At 40.8% G+C, this 23,522-nt stretch overlaps 1 protein-coding gene across 1 annotated transcript in view; it reads right to left on the bottom strand.

The window, feature by feature from the left end:
• The window catches only part of pmpca (peptidase, mitochondrial processing subunit alpha), a 29,399-nt gene extending 8,978 nt beyond the window's left edge, over positions 1 to 20,421 (bottom strand). The window contains exons 1-9 of the mRNA XM_061932748.1: positions 20,346 to 20,421; positions 18,180 to 18,385; positions 18,025 to 18,104; positions 10,453 to 10,535; positions 10,280 to 10,374; positions 10,099 to 10,199; positions 5,392 to 5,655; positions 1,309 to 1,401; positions 1,117 to 1,235 (exon numbers count right to left, since the gene is read on the bottom strand). Of these exons, the coding sequence (XP_061788732.1) occupies positions 1,117 to 1,235; positions 1,309 to 1,401; positions 5,392 to 5,655; positions 10,099 to 10,199; positions 10,280 to 10,374; positions 10,453 to 10,535; positions 18,025 to 18,104; positions 18,180 to 18,385; positions 20,346 to 20,392 (1,088 nt within the window). The 5' untranslated portion in view covers positions 20,393 to 20,421. The remainder of the gene's footprint in view (positions 1 to 1,116; positions 1,236 to 1,308; positions 1,402 to 5,391; positions 5,656 to 10,098; positions 10,200 to 10,279; positions 10,375 to 10,452; positions 10,536 to 18,024; positions 18,105 to 18,179; positions 18,386 to 20,345) is intronic.
• Positions 20,422 to 23,522: the final 3,101 nt, after the last annotated feature.

The following is a 23,522-nucleotide window of genomic DNA, read 5'->3' as shown; positions in this document are numbered from 1 at the left end:
GTTTGTAGGGGAAGAGTTAGTGCTGCAAGGGGTTCTGGGTATTTGTTCTGTTGTGTTTATGTTGTGTTACGGTGCGGATGTTCTCCCGAAATGTGTTTGTCATTCTTGTTTGGTGTGGGTTCACAGTGTGGCGCATATTTGTAACAGTGTTAAAGTTGTTCATACGGTCATCCTCAGTGTGACCTGTATGGCTGTTGATCAAGTATGCCTTGCATTCACTTCTGTGTGTGAAAAGCCGTAGATATTATGTGATTGGACTGGCACGCAAAGGAAGTGCCTTTAAGGTTTATTGGCGCTCTGTACTTCTCCTTACGTCCGTGTATACAGCGGCGTTTTAAAAATTAATATATTTACTTTGTGAAACTGATACCGATAATTTTGAAACTGATACCGATAATTTCCGATATTAAATTTTAAAGCATTTATCGGCCGATAATATCGGCAGTCCGATATTAGGACATGCTCTCCCTGAGAGAGCATGTGGAGGTTGAGGTGGGCGAGGTTGAGGTGGAGGGATAGGGGGTAGCGTATATTGTAGCGTCCCGGAAGAGTTAGTGCTGCAAGGGATTCTGGGTATTTGTTCTGTTGTGTTACGGTGCGGATGTTCTCCCGAAATGTGTTTGTCATTCTTGTTTGGTGTGGGTTCACAGTGTGGCGCATATTTGTAACAGTGTTAAAGTTTTGTTATGCGGCCACCCTCAGTGTGACCTGTATGGCTGTTGACCACCTTGCATTCACTTGTGTGTGTGTTTGTGATTGGGCCGGCACACAAAGGCAGTGCCTTTAAGGCACGCCCCCAATATTGTTGTCTGGGTGGAAATCGGAAGAAATTCGGGAGAGTGGTCGCCCCGGGAGATTTTCGGGAGAGGCACTGAAATTCGGGAGTCTCCTGGGAAAATGGGGAGGGTTGGCAAGTATGACTGGGAGACGCAACTGCTCTGTACTTCTCCCTACGTCCGTGTACCACTCCGTACAGCGGCGTTTTAAAAAGTCAAAATTTTACTTTTTGAAACCGATACCGATAATTTCCGATATTACATTTGAAAGCATTTATCGGCCGACAATATCGGCAGTCCGATATTATCGGACATCTCTAGTTACTAGCCGTGTGCTCACCTGTTGAGGACGTTGAGGTAGAGGCGTGTGAACATGCCTTTCCCGGGTCCTCCCGCTGAAAAGGAGCCGCCTCCGCCCATCATCATGTTGAGGACGGCAAACGGGATAAAGTCTTCCTCCTGATGCGAGACGACAACAAAAATGGTTAAACAAGGGAGAGAAGAAGAAAAAAAAGGACGACAAAGAACTTACCAGGAAGGAGCAGCTCTCAAGGCCGATCATGATGTGCGTCAGCTCCGGGATGGGGGTGGGGCCAAGGCTCACGTCAGACATGTCTTTCTCCATCTTGAGAGAAAAGAGAACCATAAGTTTATTACTAGGGATGTAGCGATATCAAAATGTCACGGTACGATATTATTGTGGAATTGACTTGGTAAAAATGCCATAGTGTGTAAATGTTTAGGATAAACACACTTCAATCAATCAGTCAATGTTTATTTATATAGCCCTAAATCACAAGTGTCTCAAAGGGCTGCACAAGCCACAACGACATCCTCGGTACAGAGCCCACATAAGGGCAAGGAAAAACTCACAACCCAGTGGGACGTCGATGTGAATGACTATGAGAAACCTTGGAGAGGACCGCAGATGTGGGTGACCCCCCAAACCCCTCTAGGGGCATACTTGGCCAACCCTCCCGAATTTTCCGGGAGACTCCCGAAATTCAGCGCCTCTCCCGAAAACCTCCCGGGACAAATATTCTCCCGAAAATCTCCCGATTTTCAGCCGGAGCTGGAGGCCACGCCCCCTCCAGCTCCATGCGGACCTGAGTGAGGACAGCCTTTTTTCACCACGGGAGGACAACAGGGTGACAAGAACTAAATCATCCAGACTAGAGACAAATTGTAATATTATGTTTATCTTACCTAAAAATAAATATATTTATTGATTTAAAAAAAAAAAAAAAAAAAATTTTTACTATATTTTGCTAAAAACATCAAAATTATTTGTATTTTTTTTGTATTTTTTCTCACTCCTTATTACATCCAGCCATAGAATTAAAATAAACATATTTGAAATAACTAATTTTATATTATCATAATAATTCATTTAAAATGACCATATTTAATTATTAAAATAATTGCTTGTTCATTAACAACTTTAGCATTTTATTCATTACATTTTGAAGCTCTCAGAAGCCAAGTTATATTCCTTAAGATTTATTTATGCAAATTTGAAGTATCAATTATCCAAACACAGTTTTGTTTGCATATTTTCAGGATGTATATATATATATATATATATATATATGTATGAAATACTTAACTTGGTGAATTCTAGCTGTCAATATACTCCCCCCTCTTAACCACGCCCCCACCTCCCGAAATCGGAGCTCTCAAGGTTGGCAAGTATGTCTAGGGGAGACCAAAAGCAATTGATGTCGAGTGGGTCTAGCATAATATTGTGAAAGTCCAGTCCATAGTGGATCTAAAATAATACATAATACTTACTGGAATTGAACACAAACATAATGCTCAAATGTTCTAACCACATTTATTACTACAAACAAGTATTTCTAAGTGCAAATAATTGTGCGGTAACATCCCGTTTCAAGCAAATATATATTTTAAAAAAATACTATTGGGCATACTTGCCAACCTTGAGACCTCCGATTTAGGGAGGTGGGGGCGTGGTTAAGAGGGGAGGAGTATATTGACAGCTAGAATTCACCAAGTCAAGTATTTCATACATATATATATATATATATATACACATACATACATACATACATACATACATATATATATATATATATATATCCTGAAAATATGCAAACAAAACTGTGTTTAGATAATTGATACTTCAAACTTGCATAAATAAATATTAAGGAATATAACATAACTTGGCTTCTGAGAGTTTCAAAATGTAATGAATAAAATGCTAAAGTTATTGATAAACAAGCAATTATTTTAATAGTTAAATATGGTCATTTTAAATTTAATTTAATTGTTATAATTTAAAATCAATTATTTCAAATATGTTTATTTTAATGTATAATTCTATGGCTGGATGTAATAAGGAGTCAGGAAGAAATACAAATAAAAATACAATTAATTTTGATGTTTTTAGCAAAATATAGTAAAAATGTATTTAGTTTTGTTTTTTTAAATTAATAAATGTATTTATTTTTAGGTAAGATAAACATAATAACACAATTTATCTCTAGTCTGGATGATTTAGTTCTTGTCACCCTGTTCTCCCGTCGTGAAAAAAGGCTGTCCTCACTCAGGTCTGCATGGAGCTGGAGGGGGCGTGGCTTCCAGCTCCGGCTGAAAATCGGGAGATTTTCAGGAGAATATTTGTCCCGGGAGGTTTTCGGGAGAGGTGCTGAATTTCGGGAGTCTCCCGGAAAATTCGGGAGGGTTGGCAAGTATGCTATTGGGTGTCTTTAAAGGGACAATGTAAACATCTAGTGTAGGGTTGTATGGTATACCGGTACTAGTAAAGTACCGCGATACTAAAGAATCATATTCGGTACTATACCGCCTTTAAAAAGTACCGGTCCCCCAAACCCCCACCTTTTTTTAAATCACGTTTTGACATTGCTGGATTACGAGCAGAGGAGCATGTTCGGCAGCGCACAATCACATAGTACTTACAAGCAGACACAGTGTGCAGACAGAAAAGGGAGAATGGACGCATTTTGGCGTAAAAAACGAAAGATAAAGGTGAATTTATAACACTGAAACGCTCTCAGGAAGAGGTGCTTTAAGACATGGCTACCTAGCTAGCGGCTAACATCCAGCCGCAGTCTTTTAGCTATTTCTAAATCACTAATCCTCGCCTCCATAGCGACAAATAAAGTTAAAGTTAAAGTAGCAATGATTGTCACACACACACACTAGGTGTGGCGAAATTATTTTCTGCATTTGACCCATCACCCTTGATCACCCCCTGGGAGGTGAGGAGAGCCCGGGAATCATTTTTGGTGATTTAACCCCCAATTCCAACCCTTGATGCTGAGTGCCAAACAGGGAGGTAATGGGTACCATTTTATAGTCTTTGGTATGACTCGGCCGGGGTTTGAACTCACGACCTACCCATCTCGGGGCGGACACTCTAACCACTAGGCCACTGAGCAGGTTAGCGTGTAAGTTTCTTACAAGTATCATTATCACTGGAGGACGAGGAAGAGCTAAACATGCTTCACTACACACCGTTGCTCACCGGCGTCACAACGTAAACAAACGCCATGGGTGGATCTACACCTGACATCCACTGTAATGATACCAAGTACAAGAGCGTATCTAGTCGATACTACTATGATCACAAATTCTTAATCTTTTTGTTTAAAAAAAATGTATATTATGTTTATAAACTCAGGAAATATGTAAAAAAAAACATACCGTATTTTTCGGAGTATAAGTCGCACCTGCCGAAAATGCATAATAAAGAAGGAAAAAAACATATATAAGTCGCACTGGAGCCCGCCCGGCCAAACTATGAAAAAAATTGCGACTTATAGTCCGAAAAATACGGTAGTAGCCTTTTTCCATTTACAACAATATCCTGTAAAGACAAAAAAAAACAACGATTAAATCCACAGAAAAATCCTGCCGACTCAGCTGCCAGTCTACAGTTTTTTTTGTTTTTACGGAGTACGTAAAAAAATATATTGTTGTGCAATAATATTATGAGTTGAATATTACTCTCAGTTACAAGCGGCCCTCCGAGGGCAGCCATAACTGCGATATGGCCCTCAATGAAAAGGAGTTTATAATAATAATAGATTTTATTTGTAAAAAGCACTTTACATTGAGTAAACAACCTCAAAGTGCTACAGTGTATTAAAAAATATATATACTGTATATATATAATAAAAAAAATAAAAACTAGAACAGCCAAAAACTAAAACTAGTATACATATATGTAAAAAAAGGCTTTTTAAAAAAAAAAAAAGAATGGTTTTTAAGCCTTTTTAAAAGCATCCACAGTCTGTGGTGCCCTCAGGTGGTCAGGGAGAGCGTTCCACAGACTGGGAGCGCCGGAGCAGAAAGCCCGGTCTCCCATTGTTCGTAGCTTTGTCCTCGGAGGTTGGAGGAGGTCGTGTGGAGGATTTGAATCCCCCTGCCTTGTTTTTACTGAAAAGCTAGGCCCGCTACGGTACTGTATTTTGATGTTGGTAATTATGGTGGAGAGCCAAGGGTTTTCTGAGGTGGTAGTTGGTAAAAAAAACAAAAAACTTTGAGACCCACTCGTCTATAGAACAGAAGGAATTTGCTGATTTTGAGGGAAATCATTAATCAAAGATCCTTAATGTGAGAAGAGGATCACCTTGACAATGCCGCCGGTGTACTGTGCCACAGACAGGTCCACGTCGGCTGCCATAGTCTCTCCCCACACGGGCTTCACGCCCAGCAGATACTTGCGGGCGCACTCCACCAGCTGCTCGTGTTCGATGCCCACGCCCGCCAGCACCATGCGCTCGGGGCAGTAGTAGCTGGCCAGGTAGCGGTGCAGCACCTTCTGGTCGATCTTGTCCACGTTGTCCACGGGACAGAAACGGGGGAGTCCCACCGTGTTGCCTCGATATGCAGCCTGGTAGGGGAATGAGGTGTGTGATTGTTTTTTTTTTTTTATTTCATGCAGACATTTTAAACAGTGACAGTCCCTACAAAACAATGATTATCAACAAAATAAACTTTACAGCAATATTATAAGCAAACATTAAAAAAAGATTGTGGAGGGGGGCGTGGTCTGCGGGCCTGCCACGGGGCGGGGTGTGTAAGGACAGGCAGGTGAGTAGATTGCCCAGCTGGGGCTGGTTATCTAATCACCTGTCGCCCTTATTAGCAGCAGCCGGACCAAGACACGTTGTTGGAGTTGGAGAGACACGCTGGAGAGCAGAACAGAGCAGCAAGAGAGACTGAGGCTGAAAAGTCGAGTGTGTTTGCCGCAGAGTGGACTTAATAAACATTAATAATAATAATAGATTTTATTTGTAAAAAGCAATTTACATTGAGCAAACAACCTCAAAGTGCTACAGTGTATTGAACTTTTTTTTTTAGAACAGCCTAATAGCTAGAACTAGTATGCATATACAGGTAAAAGCCAGTAAATTAGAATATTTTGAAAAACTTGATTTATTTCAGTAATTGCATTCAAAAGGTGTAACTTGTACATTATATTTATTCATTGCACACAGACTGATGCATTCAAATGTTTATTTCATTTAATTTTGATGATTTGAAGTGGCAACAAATAAAAATCCAAAATTCCGTGTGTCACAAAATTAGAATATTACTTAAGGCTAATACAAAAAAGGGATTTTTAGAAATGTTGGCCAACTGAAAAGTATGAAATTGAAAAATATGAGCATGTACAATACTCAATACTTGGTTGGAGCTCCTTTTGCCTCAATTACTGCGTTAATGCGGCGTGGCATGGAGTCGATGAGTTTCTGGCACTGCTCAGGTGTTATGAGAGCCCAGGTTGCTCTGATAGTGGCCTTCAACTCTTCTGCGTTTTTGGGTCTGGCATTCTGCATCTTCCTTTTCACAATACCCAACAGATTTTCTATGGGGCTAAGGTCAGGGGAGTTGGCGGGCCAATTTAGAACAGAAATACCATGGTCCGTAAACCAGGCACGGGTAGATTTTGCGCTGTGTGCAGGCGCCAAGTCCTGTTGGAACTTGAAATCTCCATCTCCATAGAGCAGGTCAGCAGCAGGAAGCATGAAGTGCTCTAAAACTTGCTGGTAGACGGCTGCGTTGACCCTGGATCTCAGGAAACAGAGTGGACCGACACCAGCAGATGACATGGCACCCCAAACCATCACTGATGGTGGAAACTTTACACTAGACTTCAGGCAATGTGGATCCTGTGCCTCTCCTGTCTTCCTCCAGACTCTGGGACCTCGATTTCCAAAGGAAATGCAAAATTTGCATGGTTGGGTGATGGTTTGGGGTGCCATGTCATCTGCTGGTGTCGGTCCACTCTGTTTCCTGAGATCCAGGGTCAACGCAGCCGTCTACCAGCAAGTTTTAGAGCACTTCATGCTTCCTGCTGCTGACCTGCTCTATGGAGATGGAGATTTCAAGTTCCAACAGGACTTGGCGCCTGCACACAGCGCAAAATCTACCCGTGCCTGGTTTACGGACCATGGTATTTCTGTTCTAAATTGGCCCGCCAACTCCCCTGACCTTAGCCCCATAGAAAATCTGTGGGGTATTGTGAAAAGGAAGATGCAGAATGCCAGACCCAAAAACGCAGAAGAGTTGAAGGCCACTATCAGAGCAACCTGGGCTCTCATAACACCTGAGCAGTGCCAGAAACTCATCGACTCCATGCCACGCCGCATTAACGCAGTAATTGAGGCAAAAGGAGCTCCAACCAAGTATTGAGTATTGTACATGCTCATATTTTTCATTTTCATACTTTTCAGTTGGCCAACATTTCTAAAAATCCCTTTTTTGTATTAGCCTTAAGTAATATTCTAATTTTGTGACACACGGAATTTTGGATTTTCATTTGTTGCCACTTCAAATCATCAAAATTAAATGAAATAAACATTTGAATGCATCAGTCTGTGTGCAATGAATAAATATAATGTACAAGTTACACCTTTTGAATGCAATTACTGAAATAAATCAAGTTTTTCAAAATATTCTAATTTACTGGCTTTTACCTGTATATATTAAAAGGCTTTTTTATAAAGAAGGGTTTTTCAGCCTTTTTTTTTTAAAAGCATCCACAGTCTGTGGTGCCCTCAGGTGGTCAGGGAGAGCATTCCACAGACTGGACTTATTGAATTCAGAATACCGGGCTCTCGTGCCAGTGTGTGGTGGTCAGGAGAACCCACTAGAGGGCAACCTCTACAAAGACCTTTTAGCCTTTTTTCTTTACACTTTTATGACAGTTAAGAATGTTTGATAAAACATTGCCAAATATGCTTATGATTAAGGATGCACAAAAAAAAAAAAAAAAGATTCCCATCCGGACCGCAATTTTTGAATCGTCCCAGATTTTTTCAACAAGAATCAATTTTTTAAAAGGACGTTTTTAGGCCGTCTCCATGCAACCAGAAGCAGCTTTTCTGGGGAGAAGGTGTGGTAAGGTTGGGAGAGTGGCGGTGCCAGCAACCTAAGGGTTCCTGGTTCACTCCTCACCTTCTACCAACTTTGTCGTGTTCGTTGTGTCCTTGAGCAAGACACGTCACCCTTGCTCCTGATGGGTCGTGGTTAGGGCCTTGCATGGCAGCTCCCGCCATCAGTGTGTGAATGTGTGTGTGAATGTGGAAATAGTGTCAAAGCGCTTTGAGTACCTTGAAGGTAGAAATGCGCTATACAAGTATAACCCATTTACCATTTTCTAAGCTGTAGTAACCTGCTTTGAAGAAGTTGCATTATTGTTAGAATAATTGTTTCTAAGTTATCACAAAAACTTTGTGTTACATTGAGTGCCCGGTGAGAAGTGAAAGCTGTCTTTGAAACCTACCAAGAAGAATGCTTGTAATACTACACTGGGTAAGGGGTAGAGATGCACGGTTTGCGGACACAACCGCGGAGTCCGCGGATTATCCGCGGATTATCCGCGGGTCGGGCGGTTGAAATAAAAAAAAATTAGATTTTATCCACGGGTCGGGTCGGGCGGTTGAAATAAAAAAAAATTAGATTTTAAATAGATTCAGGCGGGTGGCAGTTAAACCAATTCGGAAATATATATACATAGTTAAATGTTGTTACCCACATACGAAAAACGAGCAGGCACCTGCAGCATATGCCACAACAGAAGAAGAAAAGAAAAAAAAGAGATGGCAACGCCGGCAGCAAACGTGGTACGCGACAAACTAAAAAAGGGAATACTAAAGACCAGGGGAAAAAAAGGCCAGAAAAGTTCAGCGTGGACTCGTTTTTATGAGGTTGTAAATCAGGATGATAGTAATGCTGGCTACGTGATTTGCAAGAGCTGCGACGCTGTTTATGTCTACGACAGTCACAAAACCGGGACATCTAACATGGTGCGTCACATTTGTGCAAAACCCCGAACCTCCACAAACACCCTGAGCATGAGCAGTTTCGTCCGCCGTGATCCCAGAAGAGTGCCCCAGGATGTTAAAACAAGATAGAACGCAGCTGCCTGCGGCAGTTTGAGTGGCGCGAGCGCGCTTGGAGGTGCGCTCAACGCGGCTCCCAGATGATTGCGCACTGGTGTGCGTCTGGGCCGTGACAGCGTGGCACGCATTGAATGTCTCTGCTCCATTGGCTCAGTCTCCTTTCTTTAACAAGCAAAAGCTTTATAACCTCACTAATGCCTTGCATCATCTATATTAGATATATAACAACGGGCGGGTGGCGGATGGGTGCGGTTTTGATTAAATGTTAGTTCGGGTGGATGGCGGATGGTTGACGACTTTTGTGATGTGGTTGCGGATGAAATAATTGCCTATCCGCGCATCTCTAGTAAGGGGGAAAGCAACATGAAGGGTTTTCTGTTTTCTTTCATGTATTGAAATCAACAGAAAGATATTGTTTTAACCCAAGGACAACAAAGCGGAGAGAAGGCAGGATCTGCCCAATTTCCAGACGACCTCTTTTTGAACCTCCTTTTTCAACTGTTTTACGAACCTCTTTTTGAACTGTTTTATGGATCTCTTTTTTGAACAGACCTTTTCTGTGAACTGTTAACGACCTTTGTCCCTTTGGAAGCAGCTGTTGGCATGTGGTCTTAGAAAGTCCAAATAAAGGAAGGAGGCATACAATCTTTCGCCAGAGCGTGGGTGACACTGTAAGAGGTTACAGGTCGACACGTTTCTCCTCAATTGAGCCAAATTTTATTGTCTGTTTATTTCCTTGCTTCTTGTCTTGTTTGATAGATGTCATCAGTGTTTGAACCTGACAATTATAATTATTATACCAAATTATATATTGCGAGAATAGATTTGAATAAAGAATCGTGTTAAATGCAACAGTCACCCGTCATCATCGCCAACAGTTTGACCCTGGAACAGATTACTTCTTTTAAAGCAGTGTCAAAACTCACAGCGTGGATCATCTCCGTGAGTAAAGGCTCAGGGTCGGGCCGCATGCTCAGGTCCTGTAGCTCGAAACGGACCGCCATCTTCGTCATACTGATCTCCTCGTCTGAGACGTAAACACACCTCGCGTCAGAAAGGCCGCCACCCGGTCAACGGCGGCGACAGCGACGGGGACGTGCGACTCACCCAGCAGGCGAGGCTGCAGGACGGCGTCCGAGAGGAGACTGACCACCGTGTCCAGGCCCTTGACTTCGGCGGATACGGCGTACATCGTGGTGTCCCTGCGAACCGGAAGACCGTAGCACGAGGACAAGTTAACACTCGTTAAATCGGAAAAGTTTGCACCTTTAAAAACGTACCTTGACGTTTGGCAGTCACATATCCCTCCATGTTTCTCCAAGGTCAGGAGAATTTCATCTTTACTCCCATACTGAGCTGTGGACTACAAAGATGGTGGATTACTGTACATGCATTTATCAACAAGTACACTGCAAAACTTATAGCAGTAAGGAGCAAACTGCTAAGTCAGCATGAATAACAGAATAACTAACACAAATTAGTGTCACATCGGCAGCTGAGTTTCCACATTTTAAAGTGCATGCAGAGGTAGATAAAACTGCCAGATGCTGGCTATTTATCAATTTATGGACTTAATAAAAAAAAGTCTACCGTATTTTCCGCACTATTAGCTGCACCTAAAAACCACAAATTTACTCAAAAGCTGACAGTGCGGCTTTTAACCCGGTGCGCTTTATATATGGATTAATATTAAGATTCATTTTCATAAAGTTTCGGTCTCGCAACTACGGTAAACAGCCGCCATCTTTTTTCCCCGTAGAAGAGGAAGTGCTTCTTCTTCTACGCAAGCAACCGCCAAGGTGAGCACCCGCCCCCATAGAACAGGAAGCGCTTCTTCTTCTACTGTAAGCAACCACCCGCCCGCGTAGAAGAAGAAAAAGCGCGCGGATATTACCGTACGTTTCATTTCCTTTTGTTTACATCTGTAAAGACCACAAAATGGCTCCTACTAAGCCACAGGGATCCGGTTCATGAAAAGACGCTATCTCTCCATCCGCACACGGATTACTATTTCACAGCAACTGCCTAAAGACTTTCAAGAAAAGCTGGCTACTTTCCGTGCATATTGTAAAAACAAGATAGCTGAAAAAAAGATCCGGCCAGAGAACATTATCAACATGGACGAGGTTCCACTGACTTTTGATATTCCTGTGAACCGCACTGTGGATACAACGGGAGCACGTACGGTGAATATTCGCACCACAGGGAATGAGAAGTCATCCTTCACTGTGGTTCTAGCTTGCCATGCTAATGGCCAGAAACTTCCACCCATGGTGATATTCAAAAGGAAGACCTTGCCAAAAGAGACCTTTCCAGCCGGCGTCATCATAAAAGCTAACTCGAAGGGATGGATGAAGAAAAGATGAGCGAGTAGTTAAGGTAAGTTTAAGTTTACGCGAAGAGGCGGGTGGCTTTTTTCACGTTGATATACGATTCCATGCGCGCCCACATCACGCTGGTTTTAATATATTATTAAAGTTTGACTGACCTATTTGACTGTTTTTTTGACATTCCTTTAGCGCAGTTAGATGCGGCTTACAACACGGGGGGCTTATAGGTGGACAAAGTTTTGAAATATGCCGTTCATTGAAGGCGCGGCTTATAACCCAGGGCGCCTTATGGTGCGGAAAATACGGTACATCAGCAGGTTGTCTACAGCTTCAGTTGATAATGCCAAAGATGTTAATTTATGACCAATTATTGGCTTTTGTAGACCACATTTCAGGCAATTCTACCAGACTCTAAGAGGGTTTAGATGGATAGACTTTTTATTTATCCCACAATAGGGATATTACATTGTTGCAATGCAGCACATTTAAAATTTACCACAGGGGTAGCCAAAGTGCTGTACAATGGGCAGGTTAAAAGATAAAACGAGTACCGAGCAAACACAACACAACACAAACAGAACACGATAAAAAATAAATAAATAAAATAGAATAAATAAAAACATAAAAACAGGTTCACAGCATGTGTATTATGGGGCGCCATTGCAGGATGGATATCACTCAGTGTTAAAAGCCATGGAATAAAAGTATGTTTTTAAGAGAGATTTAAAAACAGGAAGAGGAGGCTTGTCTAACACTCAGAGGTAGGTCGTTCCAGAGCTTGGGAGCAGCAGCGGCGAAAGCTCTGTCACCTCTAAGCTTCAGCCTTGTGTCAGGGACCGTCAACAGCAGCTGATCGGATGATCTTAAGGATCGGGTGGGGCAGTAAGGCTGAAGGAGGTCGGAGAGATAGGTTGGCGCGAGGTTGTTTAGACATTTAAAAACAAATAAAAGGAGTTTAAAATGTATTCGGTAACGCACAGGGAGCCAGTGAAGGGACGCTAAAATAGGGGTGATGTGCTCACGTCTGCGGGTCTGTGTTAGCAGACGAGCAGCAGAGTTCTGCACGAGCTGCAGGCGGGCGAGGGAGGCCTGGCTAATGCCTACATACAGGGCATTGCAGTAGTCAAGACGAGTCGAGATAAAGGCGTGGATTAATTTCTCAAGATCATGTCCTGATAGAAGCGGTTTCACTTTCGCTATTTGGCGTAATTGATAAAAGCTTTTTTGAACGACGCTGCTGATTTGTTTTTCGAATTTAAAATCTGAGTCGAACTTTACCCCCAGGTTTGTGACACAGTCGCTGAGATACGGGGTCAGAGTGCCGAGGTCAACGTTGGGGGAGGGAGAGCGACTTGGACCGAACAACATAACTTCTGTTTTGTCTTCATTTAGGCTCAGGAAGTTAGCTGAAAGCCAGACTTTGATGTCGTGCAGGCAGTCAATAAGACGTTGAACCGTGTATTGGCATGTGTTGCAATGTTTAGATTTCATCATTAATATATAAACTATCAGACTGCGTGGTCGGTAGTAGTGGGTTTCAGTAGGCCTTTAAGTAAATGCTAGTGCCATTATCTTGACATAATGATATGCGCTCGGCATTACATTTCTTGAAACCAGCAAACTTATACTAAAAACTGATTTATTATTCTTAATGGAAAGGCAACAAGGCAACCGCTTGTTACTCTCGGGGTCTCCTAGCCGCTCAGGCAAATCATATGGTCTAAAGATGCATTTTTCCATCGATAACATGACATCATCGCGCCAAGTGCGTGCTCTTTCAGTCAATTAGTGCGCATATATACAGCCCGGCCCCCGGCCAACAGAGTTGCCGTTCCATTAAGAACAATAAATTAGTTTTTAGCAGTGACGTGCAGTCACTAGAGGCAGGTGAGGCGGGGCCTCACCTGCCATCATGGAAAGAAAAAAAATGTAAAAATATTTTTTTTTAATTAAATTGTTATATGTATCCAGTGATTATACTTTAAAGTTATTTTCCATTTAACTTCACCCGTTTTAGATTATTTTTATTTAAAATCGCTGAATTTTCACATTTGCCGTTCAAATACTGAGAAGAGACTTGCGGTGAACAGCAGCCAGTCGAGGCACGTCACTCAGTGCCTCAACATGGATTCCGGACTCGGCTAACTGCTGGCCTGCTGTGCAGTGAGACCGTATTTCTATATGAATTATATTATACATTTCCATAGTTTAGTTAGCTGAGGTATATAATGTACAGTGTATTTTGTCAACAACTGTATGTGTGTAACGTATTTCTTGTGCTGAGCGATCATAAAACGGCTGCAAAAGACGCACTGGCTGAGGCTCGCCTCCTGCACCCTCGCCGTAGAATGCACGGCAACCCCTGACGGGAGTGTTATATCAACTAAAGCCCACACTTAAACTTTCCACGTGCAAGATTGAATCTATTTAAAAAAGTTATTTCATAAGAAGCCAAAAAGTGCAAAAACAATAATGTTGGTGTTGGAGGAGTTGTGAATGACTGCAGGGCCACAACATTAGGTACACTTGCAGACTGCAGGTGTACCTAATTCACAACTCCTCCAACACGAACATTATTGTTTTTGCACTTTTTGGCTTCTTATTAAATAACTTTTGTAACCTATTTTTATGGGCTTTCCTCTTTGTGATGTTAAGTTCCTGTTATGCGCTTATTTTGAAGGCGCTAAGAACGGAAGTGACGACACGTTGGAGTGGAGCGGAAGTTTTTGAAAGAAGGTAAATAAAGTGGTCCTCGTGTAAACTGGAGCCTCCGTGTTTGTTATTTTGTAGTTTCATACAGTATAGGCGACATTTATAAACCCTCGGTTACACTTTTTTAAATAGATTCAATCTTGCACGTGGAAAGTTGAAGTGAGGGCTTTAGTTGATATAACACTCCCGTCAGGGATTGCATTAATCCAGCACAATAGCGGCTCATGGATTTATTTTATAAGTAAAGGCATGACCATTATTAAATGTGCTTTTTTGTGTGCTACAGTTTGTATGTGTAAAGTTAAAGTTAAGTTAAAGTACCAATGATTGTCACGCACACACTAGGTGTAATGAAATTTGTCCTCTGCATTTGACCCATCCCCTTGATCACCCCCTGGGAGGTGAGGGGAGCAGTGGGCAGCAGCGGCGCCGCGCCCGGGAATAATTTTTGGTGATTTAATAACCCCCAATTCCAACCCTTGATGCTGAGTGCCAAGCAGGGAAGAATGCTGGTATGAGCTTTTAAACAGAACCCGTTAACTGCTGCCAATCAAATGGTGAATAAGATACTCTTTAGGGTTCATATGTTTGTAAATCTGACTGTGATGAAGTCAGTGCCTCACCAGCCATCAACCTCACCGCACGTCACTGGTTTTTAGTATAAGTTTGCTGGTTTCAAGAAATGTAATGCCGAGCGCATATCATTATGTCAAGATAATGGCACTAGCATTTACTTCATTTAAGAATATTTTTCAACATATTGAGCAAAAAGGTCTCTTTTTTTTTTTCTACCAAGAAAAGTGCACTTGTTATTAGTTAGAATATACTTACCGTATTTTCCGCACTATTAGCCGCACCTAAAAACCACAAATTTACTCAAAAGCTGACAGTGCGGCTTATAACCCGGTGCGCTTTATATATGGATTAATATTAAGATTCATTTTCATAAAGTTTCGTTCTCGCAACTACGGTAAACAGCCGCCATCTTTTTTCCTCGTAGAAGAGGAAGTGCTTCTTCTTCTACGCAAGCAACCGTCAAGGTAAGCACCCGCCCCCATAGAAGAGGAAGCGCTTCTTCTTCTACTGTAAGCAACCACCCGCCCCCGTAGAAGAAGAAGCGCGCGGATATTACGTTTCATTTCCTTTGTGTGTTTACATCTGTAAAGACCACAAAATGGCTCCTACTAAGCGACAGGTTTCCGGTTCATGAAAAGACGCAATCTCTCCATCCGCACACGGACTACTATTTCACAGCAACTGCCTAAAGACTTTCAAGAAAAGCTGGCTACTTTCCGTGCATATTGTAAAAACAAGATAGCTGAAAAAAAGATCCGGCCAGAGAACATTATCAACATGGACGGACGAGGTTCCACTGACTTTTGATATTCCTGTGAACCGCACTGTGGATACAACGGGAGCACGTACGGTGAATATTCGCACCACAGGGAATGAGAAGTCATCCTTCACTGTGGTTCTAGCTTGCCATGCTAATGGCCAGAAACTTCCACCCATGGTGATATTCAAAAGGAAGACCTTGCCAAAAGAGACCTTTCCAGCCGGCGTCATCATAAAAGCTAACTCGAAGGGATGGATGGATGAAGAAAAGATGAGCGAGTGGTTAAGGTAAGTTTACGCGAAGAGGCCGGATGGCTTTTTTCACGCAGCTCCGTCCATGTTGATATACGACTCCATGCGCGCCCACATCACGCTGGTTTTTAATATATTATTAAAGTTTGACTGACCTATCTGACTGTTTTTTTGACATTCCTTTAGCGCAGTTAGATGCGGCTTATAACACGGGGCGGCTTATAGGTGGACAAAGTTTTGAAATATGCCGTTCATTGAAGGCGCGGCTTATAACCCAGGGCGGCTTATGGTGCGGAAAATACGGTATTGTAAAAGGTATTTTTGGGTTAATTGAGGTTAGCTAATTTTACTTGTTTTGGAAAGTCTTGACAAGCCAAATGTTCTTGTTCTATTGGCAGATCATTTTGCTTAGTTCAAATAGGCGAAGTTAGTAAAGTGGCCGTGCCAGCAATCGGAGGGTTGCTGGTTACTGGGGTTCAATCCCCACCTTCTACCATCCTAGTCACGTCCGTTGTGTCCTTGGGCAAGACACTTCACCCCTTGCTCCTGATGGCTGCTGGTTAGCGCCTTGCATGGCAGCTCCCGCCATCAGTGTGTGAATGTGTGTGTGAATGTGTGAATGTGGAAATAGTGTCAAAGCGCTTTGAGTACCTTGAAGGTAGAAAAGCGCTATACAAGTATAACCCATTTATCATTTAAATAAAATACCCCTAATTTTTGTATTTTCTTTTCTTGTTTTTGAACACTGACTTTTTGCAGTGTACACCCTGTACAAGTCGCCACCTCATCACAGGACCAACACAGACAGACAGACAACATTCACACTCACATTCACACACGAGGGTCAATTTTAGTGTTGCCAATCAACCTATCCCCAGGTGCATGAAATATATGGATAATCCGTTGAAGTGCGAGAAAGGTGTGGAAAAAAAATCACAGGTTTTTCAAATTCCAAACAGCTTGTTTGGAGAAGTATGAAGGAAGGCAAGATTGTTTTGTAAATATATTCGAATTGTCAGGACTTATGCAGATCCCAAATACCGTATTTTCCGCACCATAAGGCGCCCTGGGTTATAAGCCGCGCCTTCAATGAACGGCATATTTCAAAACTTTGTCCACCTATAAGCCGCCCCGTGTTGTAAGCCGCATCTAACTGCGCTAAAGGGAATGTCAAAAAAACAGTCAGATAGGTCAGTCAAACTTTAATAATATATTAAAAACCAGCGTTCTAACAACTCTGTTCACTCCCAAAATGTACGGTAATGTGCAAATGTGCAATCACAAACGTAGTAAAATTCAAAATAGTGCAGAGCAATAGCAATGTCACAACACACAAAATAAACATAACGCTCACTTTCTGAAGTTATTCTTCATTCATAAATCCCTCGAATTCTTCTCCTTCGGTGTCCGAATTAAAAAGTTGGGCGAATACGGGATCCAAAATGGCCGGCTCCGTCTCGTCGAAGTCATCAGAGTCAATGTTGCTATTGTTGTCCAGCAGTTCCGTGAATCCTGCCTTCCGGAAAGTTCGGACCACAGTTGAGACCGATATATCCGCCCAGGCATTTACAATCCACTGGAAGATGTTGGCGTATGTCGTCCGGCGCTGTCTCCCTGTCTTAGTGGCGCAGGTCATCTTTTTGCTTCCTCTACCTACGCACCATTTATGTTCAATTCTCTTGCTGCTGCTCTATTTCCGTGTTCTACTGCGTGACTTATTGCCTTGAGTTTGAATTCTGCGTTGTACGCGTGTCTCTTAATAGGAGCCATTTTGTGGTCTTTACAGATGTAAACACACAAATGAAATGAAACGTAATATCCGCGCACTTCTTCTTCTACGGGGGCGGGTGGTTGCTTACAGTAGAAGAAGAAGCGCTTCCTCTTCTATGGGGGCGGGTGCTTACCTTGGCGGTTGCTTACCGTAGAAGAAGAAGCGCTTCCTCTTCTACGGGGGAAAAAAGATGGTGGCTGTTTACCGTAGTTGCGAGACCTAAACTTTATGAAAATGAATCTTAATATTAATCCATATATAAAGCGCACCGGGTTATAAGCCGCACTGTCAGCTTTTGAGTAAATTTGTGGTTTTTAGGTGCGGCTAATAGTGCGGAAAATACGGTACACAACAGCAGGTACCAACAGGTAATAAACAATGGTTTTGCATAATAGGGCCCCTTTAAAAGCAGCGTTCTTAATATTAAACTGAAAAAAAGTGGCGTTACTCACAGAAAAAGCAAGTTTTTCCAAAAAGTGTGCTATCCCACTCGTGTACTTTGTTTCATGTCTGGATCCAGAGTTGACTAATACTAGCACAAAAACATTCAAATTAGACACATTTTCATTCAATTAAAACAACAGATGAAGTGTATTTGCTGACTTACTTCCGACTGTGCAGAACTGCCCAAACTTGTCCTGAGAAGCTACTTTAAGACCATTTTCTAATGTGGTGATTCGAGTTTCGTACTTTTCCTGCCCGTCCACGGATGCAAAGACGGGCTTGGGGATGCTCGACAGCGGGGAGGAAAGTGAGATGTTTGGGTATCCTCCGCCGCTGCTGCTGTACTTTCTGTATGCCGCTATTCCGAACCTGGAGCAATAGAAACACACACTTTCTTCACGTGGGCTGTAAAAAGTCAGTGTTCAAAAACAAGGAAAAAAATTACAAAAATGAGGGGTATTTTACTTGAACTAAGCAAAATTATCTGCCAATAAAACAGGAAAATTTGGCTTGTCAAGACTTTTCCAAAACAAGTCCAATTAGCTAACCTCAATGAACCCAAAAATACCTTAAAATAAGTACATTCTCACTAATAACAAGTGCACTTTTCTTGGTAGAAAAAACAAATATGAGACCTTTTTGCTCAATATGTTGAAAAATGCTCTTTAGCGCCGCCCTAGTGGCTCTCTGGAACTTTTTCAAAAAATGTATGAAAAATGGAAAAAGATGAGGGGAAAAAAAATCTATTTTTGTTTTAATATGGTTTCTGTAGGAGGACAAACATGACACAAACCTCCCTAATTGTTACAAAGCACACTGTTTATATTAAACATGCTTCACTGATTCGAGTATTTGGCGAGCGCCGTTTTGTCCTACTAATTTTGGCGGTCCTTGAACTCACCGTAGTTTGTTTACATGTATAACTTTCTCCGAATTTCTAGGACGTGTTTTATGCCACTTCTTTTTCCGTCTCATTTTGTCCACCAAACTTTTAAGGTTGTGCATGAAAGGTGAGTTTTGTTGATGTTATTGACTTGTGTGGAGTGCTAATCAGACATATTTGGTCACTGCATGACTGCAAGCTAATCGATGCTATTTAGGCTAGCTATATGTACATATTGCATCATTATGCCTCATTTGTAGCTATATTTGAGGTCATATAGTTTCCTTTAAGTCCTCTTAATTCCATGACACACTATCTGTATGTAGTATGTCTTTAAATTTTTTGCGGCTCCAGACAGATTTGTTTTTGTATTTTTGGTCCAATATGGCTCTTCCAACATTTTGGGTTGCCGACCCCTGGTTTAGGCAAATCATATGGTCTAAAAATGCATTTTCCCATCGATAACATGACATCATCGTGCCAAGTGCGTGCTCTTTCAGTCAATTAGTGAGCAAGGAATATATATATATATATATACATATATATATATAAAACATTTTTTACAGCCTGGCCAATTTTTTTTTTATTGTAATTTTGAAGAATTTTTCTGGATGTGCATGAACTCTTGCTGTTCAAAATTGTTAGAAATGTCACATGTTAAATGTTTAAATATTAACTGTCAGTTTACTGTACTGTGCCAACTGTACTACTATATGAGTACGTGTTTTCTATTGTTTCATTGAAAATAAAACAGCAAAGTCCATTTGGCTGTCATCTGTTTTAATTATGAGACACAATTGTGTCAAAGTCATGATTTTTTTTTTTTTTTCATGCTTGAAGTAAGAAATGATTACTTAAAAAAAGTAGTTTTATACTTGTGAATGTTGATGACACAGCTTTGCAACAGTTGATATTCTAGTTTCAAGCATGTTTTACTCAATATAGGTCATCAAATCTCAGCAACAAGCTGTAATATCTTACTGACATCATTTAGGACCCATCCATTTTCTACCGCTTGTCCCTTTTGGGGTCGCTATCTCACCAAAACCCTTAAAACAAGCAAAACACTCTAACATAAAATCTGCTTAGTGAGAAGAATGATCTTATCAGACAGAAAATAAGCAAATATCACCCTTATTTAAGATATTTCATCTTACTGATATTTCAGTTTTTGCAGTGTGTATCCTTTCTCGTTAACAAAAATGTCGAATAAGTAACATAAGCGAAAGAAGTTGGATACAAAGTTGACTTTCACATTGCGTCAGTGACATATATAATATTAGCATCACGCTAACTCGCCAAGCTCACGCCGGGGAGGATAGTGAAAGTAACGAGACGCACAAGTCAGGCAACGACAACTCACGATATACAGTAAATATGTTGACATGTCTGACATTAAACCACATCCGGTGAGCAAGTGTGTTTCTTTATCGAGTCGTTTGTTACCTTTGAACACGACTCCAGGTTCTGCACCGGGACATGTGGGCCGCCATCTTCAACTGCCCCTTCTGCTAGCCATAGCCATAGCCATCTTATAAGTAGACGCAGCATTGGCTGCTGTGACGCGAGAAATTGGGCCGCCATCTTGGAGTGGTGATCCGCTCCACTCAGTGCAATTCATTTGGCAGGAGCAATGAACTGTCAGCGCATTTAATTCATCTTACCTCACTGAATACCGCTGATTTCCACGCGGTTCTTTGTCATACGTGTAGCTATGATAAAGGGCACATGTTTTGACGTGTTTTATTATTCATAATTTTCTTAAAAGTAATATAATATTCTTATATGCTATGCTCTCTGACGGACATCTACACCTCCCGCTGCCTCAACAGAGCCAGTGCCATCATCAAGGACAGCACCCACCCTGGCTCTGACCTGTTCCACCTGCTGCCCTCTGGGAAGCGCTACAGGTGCATTAAAACCAAAACAAACAGGCTAAAGAACAGCTTCTTCCCCAGGGCCATAACCATCCTGAACGGACTGCCCCATTGTCCCTCATAACTGCCTTCTCTTCGGTGCAATAACCCATTCCACCAACCACCCTGTTTTTTGTTTTGTGTTTTTTCATGTATATATTAATTTCACACCATATTCATTGCACTTCTACATTTTTTTATATTTTTATATATTTGCACATTGTTTTTCTAGCATGCACACATCGCACTGTATGGAATGGCCTCAATCTCGTTACCTTGCGTAATGACAATAAAGCTGATTCTGATTCTGATTCTGAAGTGACCAGACGTCCGAGATCAAAACTGAATATAATCCCAGAGAAGGGGGAAAAAACGGTCAGCTATTTTTAAATTGAAGAAACAATATGATTAGGTTATATATACATGCGTATATCCTACATAAACAATGTATGAATACATTAGATATCTATATATCTTAGGGACCGGTGTAGACTGTATCTATGTTGCTGCAGCAGCAGAGAGTTTATTCTGTCTTGACACTTTGTATTGATATTTTGTATTACATTCTTCCCTTAAATGATCATGTTTACAGTGATTGTTTTATATGTATGACTAAATTTAGATTTATATAATAGTGTATAGCCACTGTCCATCTGATTGTCTAGTTAGCTAACATATATTACCCCCCAACACAATCTGGACTGTGGTCCTAACTTTTACCCCTGTTGGCTTTACAATCTTTATCTTCATCATTTATTTCAACTTTATGTTATTCAAGTATGACATTTTTAAATGTAATTAATATCATTTACAAGCAATTCTATTATGGTCACACTCTTGTTTGCTAGTGGCTATGACTTCAGTACTATTGATGATCTTTGCTCCTTCTCAACTCTGTGGTAATATTCTATGCACAAAATACAACCAATAGTATGTTAATGTTAAATCTTACTTGTGAAAAGTAATCCCCCGATTCCTATATTCAACAGTCTGCTCATTAGAGCAGGAAAACGCTGAACACCATCTTTGTTTTCTACCTGTCAACTGTCAGTTTAGGCTGCTCGCCGGCTCCTCATCACCACTTCAAGATGGCCGCCGAATTTCTCGCGTCACAGCAGCCAATGCTGCGTCTACTTGTACGATGTTTATGGCCATAAATCCACCGGAAGATATCCACTAAAGCACTTCCGGCATCAGCCCAAACCGGAAATACTGTAAACCAGCGACATATATATATATATATATATATATATATATATATATATATATATATATATATATATATATATATATATATATATATATATATATATATATATATATATATATCATACTTGCCAACCCTCCCGAATTTCCCGGGAGACTCCCGAAATTCAGCGCCTCTCCCGAAAACCTCCCGGGACAAATATTCTCCCAAAAATCTCCCGATTTTCAGCCGGAGCTGGAGACCACGCCCCCTCCAGCTCCATGCGGACCTGAGTGAGGACAGCCTTGACAGGAGGACAACAGGGTGACAAGAAATAAATCATCCAGACTAGAGATAAATTGTATTATTATGTTTATTTTACCTAAAAATAAATATATTTGTTGATTTAAAAAAAAAAAAACTAAATTAATTTTTACTATATTTTGCTAAAAACATCAAAATTAGTTTGATTTTTTGTATTTTTTCTGACTCCTTATTACATCCAGCCATAGAATTATACATTCAAATAAACATATTTAAAATAATTAATGATAAATTATCATAATAATTCATTTAAAATGACCATATTTAATTATTAAAATAATTGCTTGTTTATCAACAACTTTAGCATTTTATTCATTACATTTTGAAGCTCTCAGAAGCCAAGTTATGTTATATTCCTTAAGATTTATTTATGCAAGTTTGAAGTATCAATTATCTAAACACAGTTTCGTTTGCATATTTTCAGGATGTGTATACATATATATATATATATATATATATATATGTGTATGTATATATATATGTGTATATATATATATATATATATATATATATACATATATATATATATATATATATATATATATATATATATATATATATATATATATATATATATATATGAAATACTTGACTTGGTAAATTCTAGTTGTCAATATACTCCTCCCCTCTTAACCACTCCCCCAACCACGCCCTACCACGCCCCCACCCCCCACCTCCCGAAATCGGAGGTCTCAATGTTGGCAAGTATATATATATATTTTTTTTTTAAACTTTTTTTTAAGTGAACAACAAACATACACTTATAATTCACTAAACTGTCAAGGCACTTTCAACAACAAGAAAACAAAACAAAAGCAAATACAGATAGAGTATTAAATGTTAATAAATAATAATTATAATAAAACATATAAAAAAAAATTTTTTAAAAAAAGGGCTACCTAAATCACTTTAAATGTTTTTAACAAAGATATCAATTCAAGGGCTTTTGTACTCTTAATCATTCTCCAAGATTTAAATGATAACTGTAAACCATTAGGCAGCACAGTGGAACAGCGGTTAGTGCATGTGCCTCACAATACGAAGGTCCCGAGTAGTCCTGAGTTCAATCCCGGGCTCAGGATCTTTCTGTGTGGAGTTTGCATGTTCTCCCCGTGACTGCGTGGGTTCCCTCCGGGTACTCCGGCTTCCTCCCACCTCCAAAGTCATGCACCTGGGGATAGGTTGATCACTAGCGCC

This window comes from Nerophis lumbriciformis, linkage group LG03, assembly GCF_033978685.3.
Source record: "Nerophis lumbriciformis linkage group LG03, RoL_Nlum_v2.1, whole genome shotgun sequence".
Taxonomy (NCBI): Eukaryota; Metazoa; Chordata; class Actinopteri; order Syngnathiformes; family Syngnathidae; genus Nerophis; species Nerophis lumbriciformis.
Note: the sequence above shows the minus strand (reverse complement) of the source record. Positions and strands in the feature narration are given on the sequence as shown.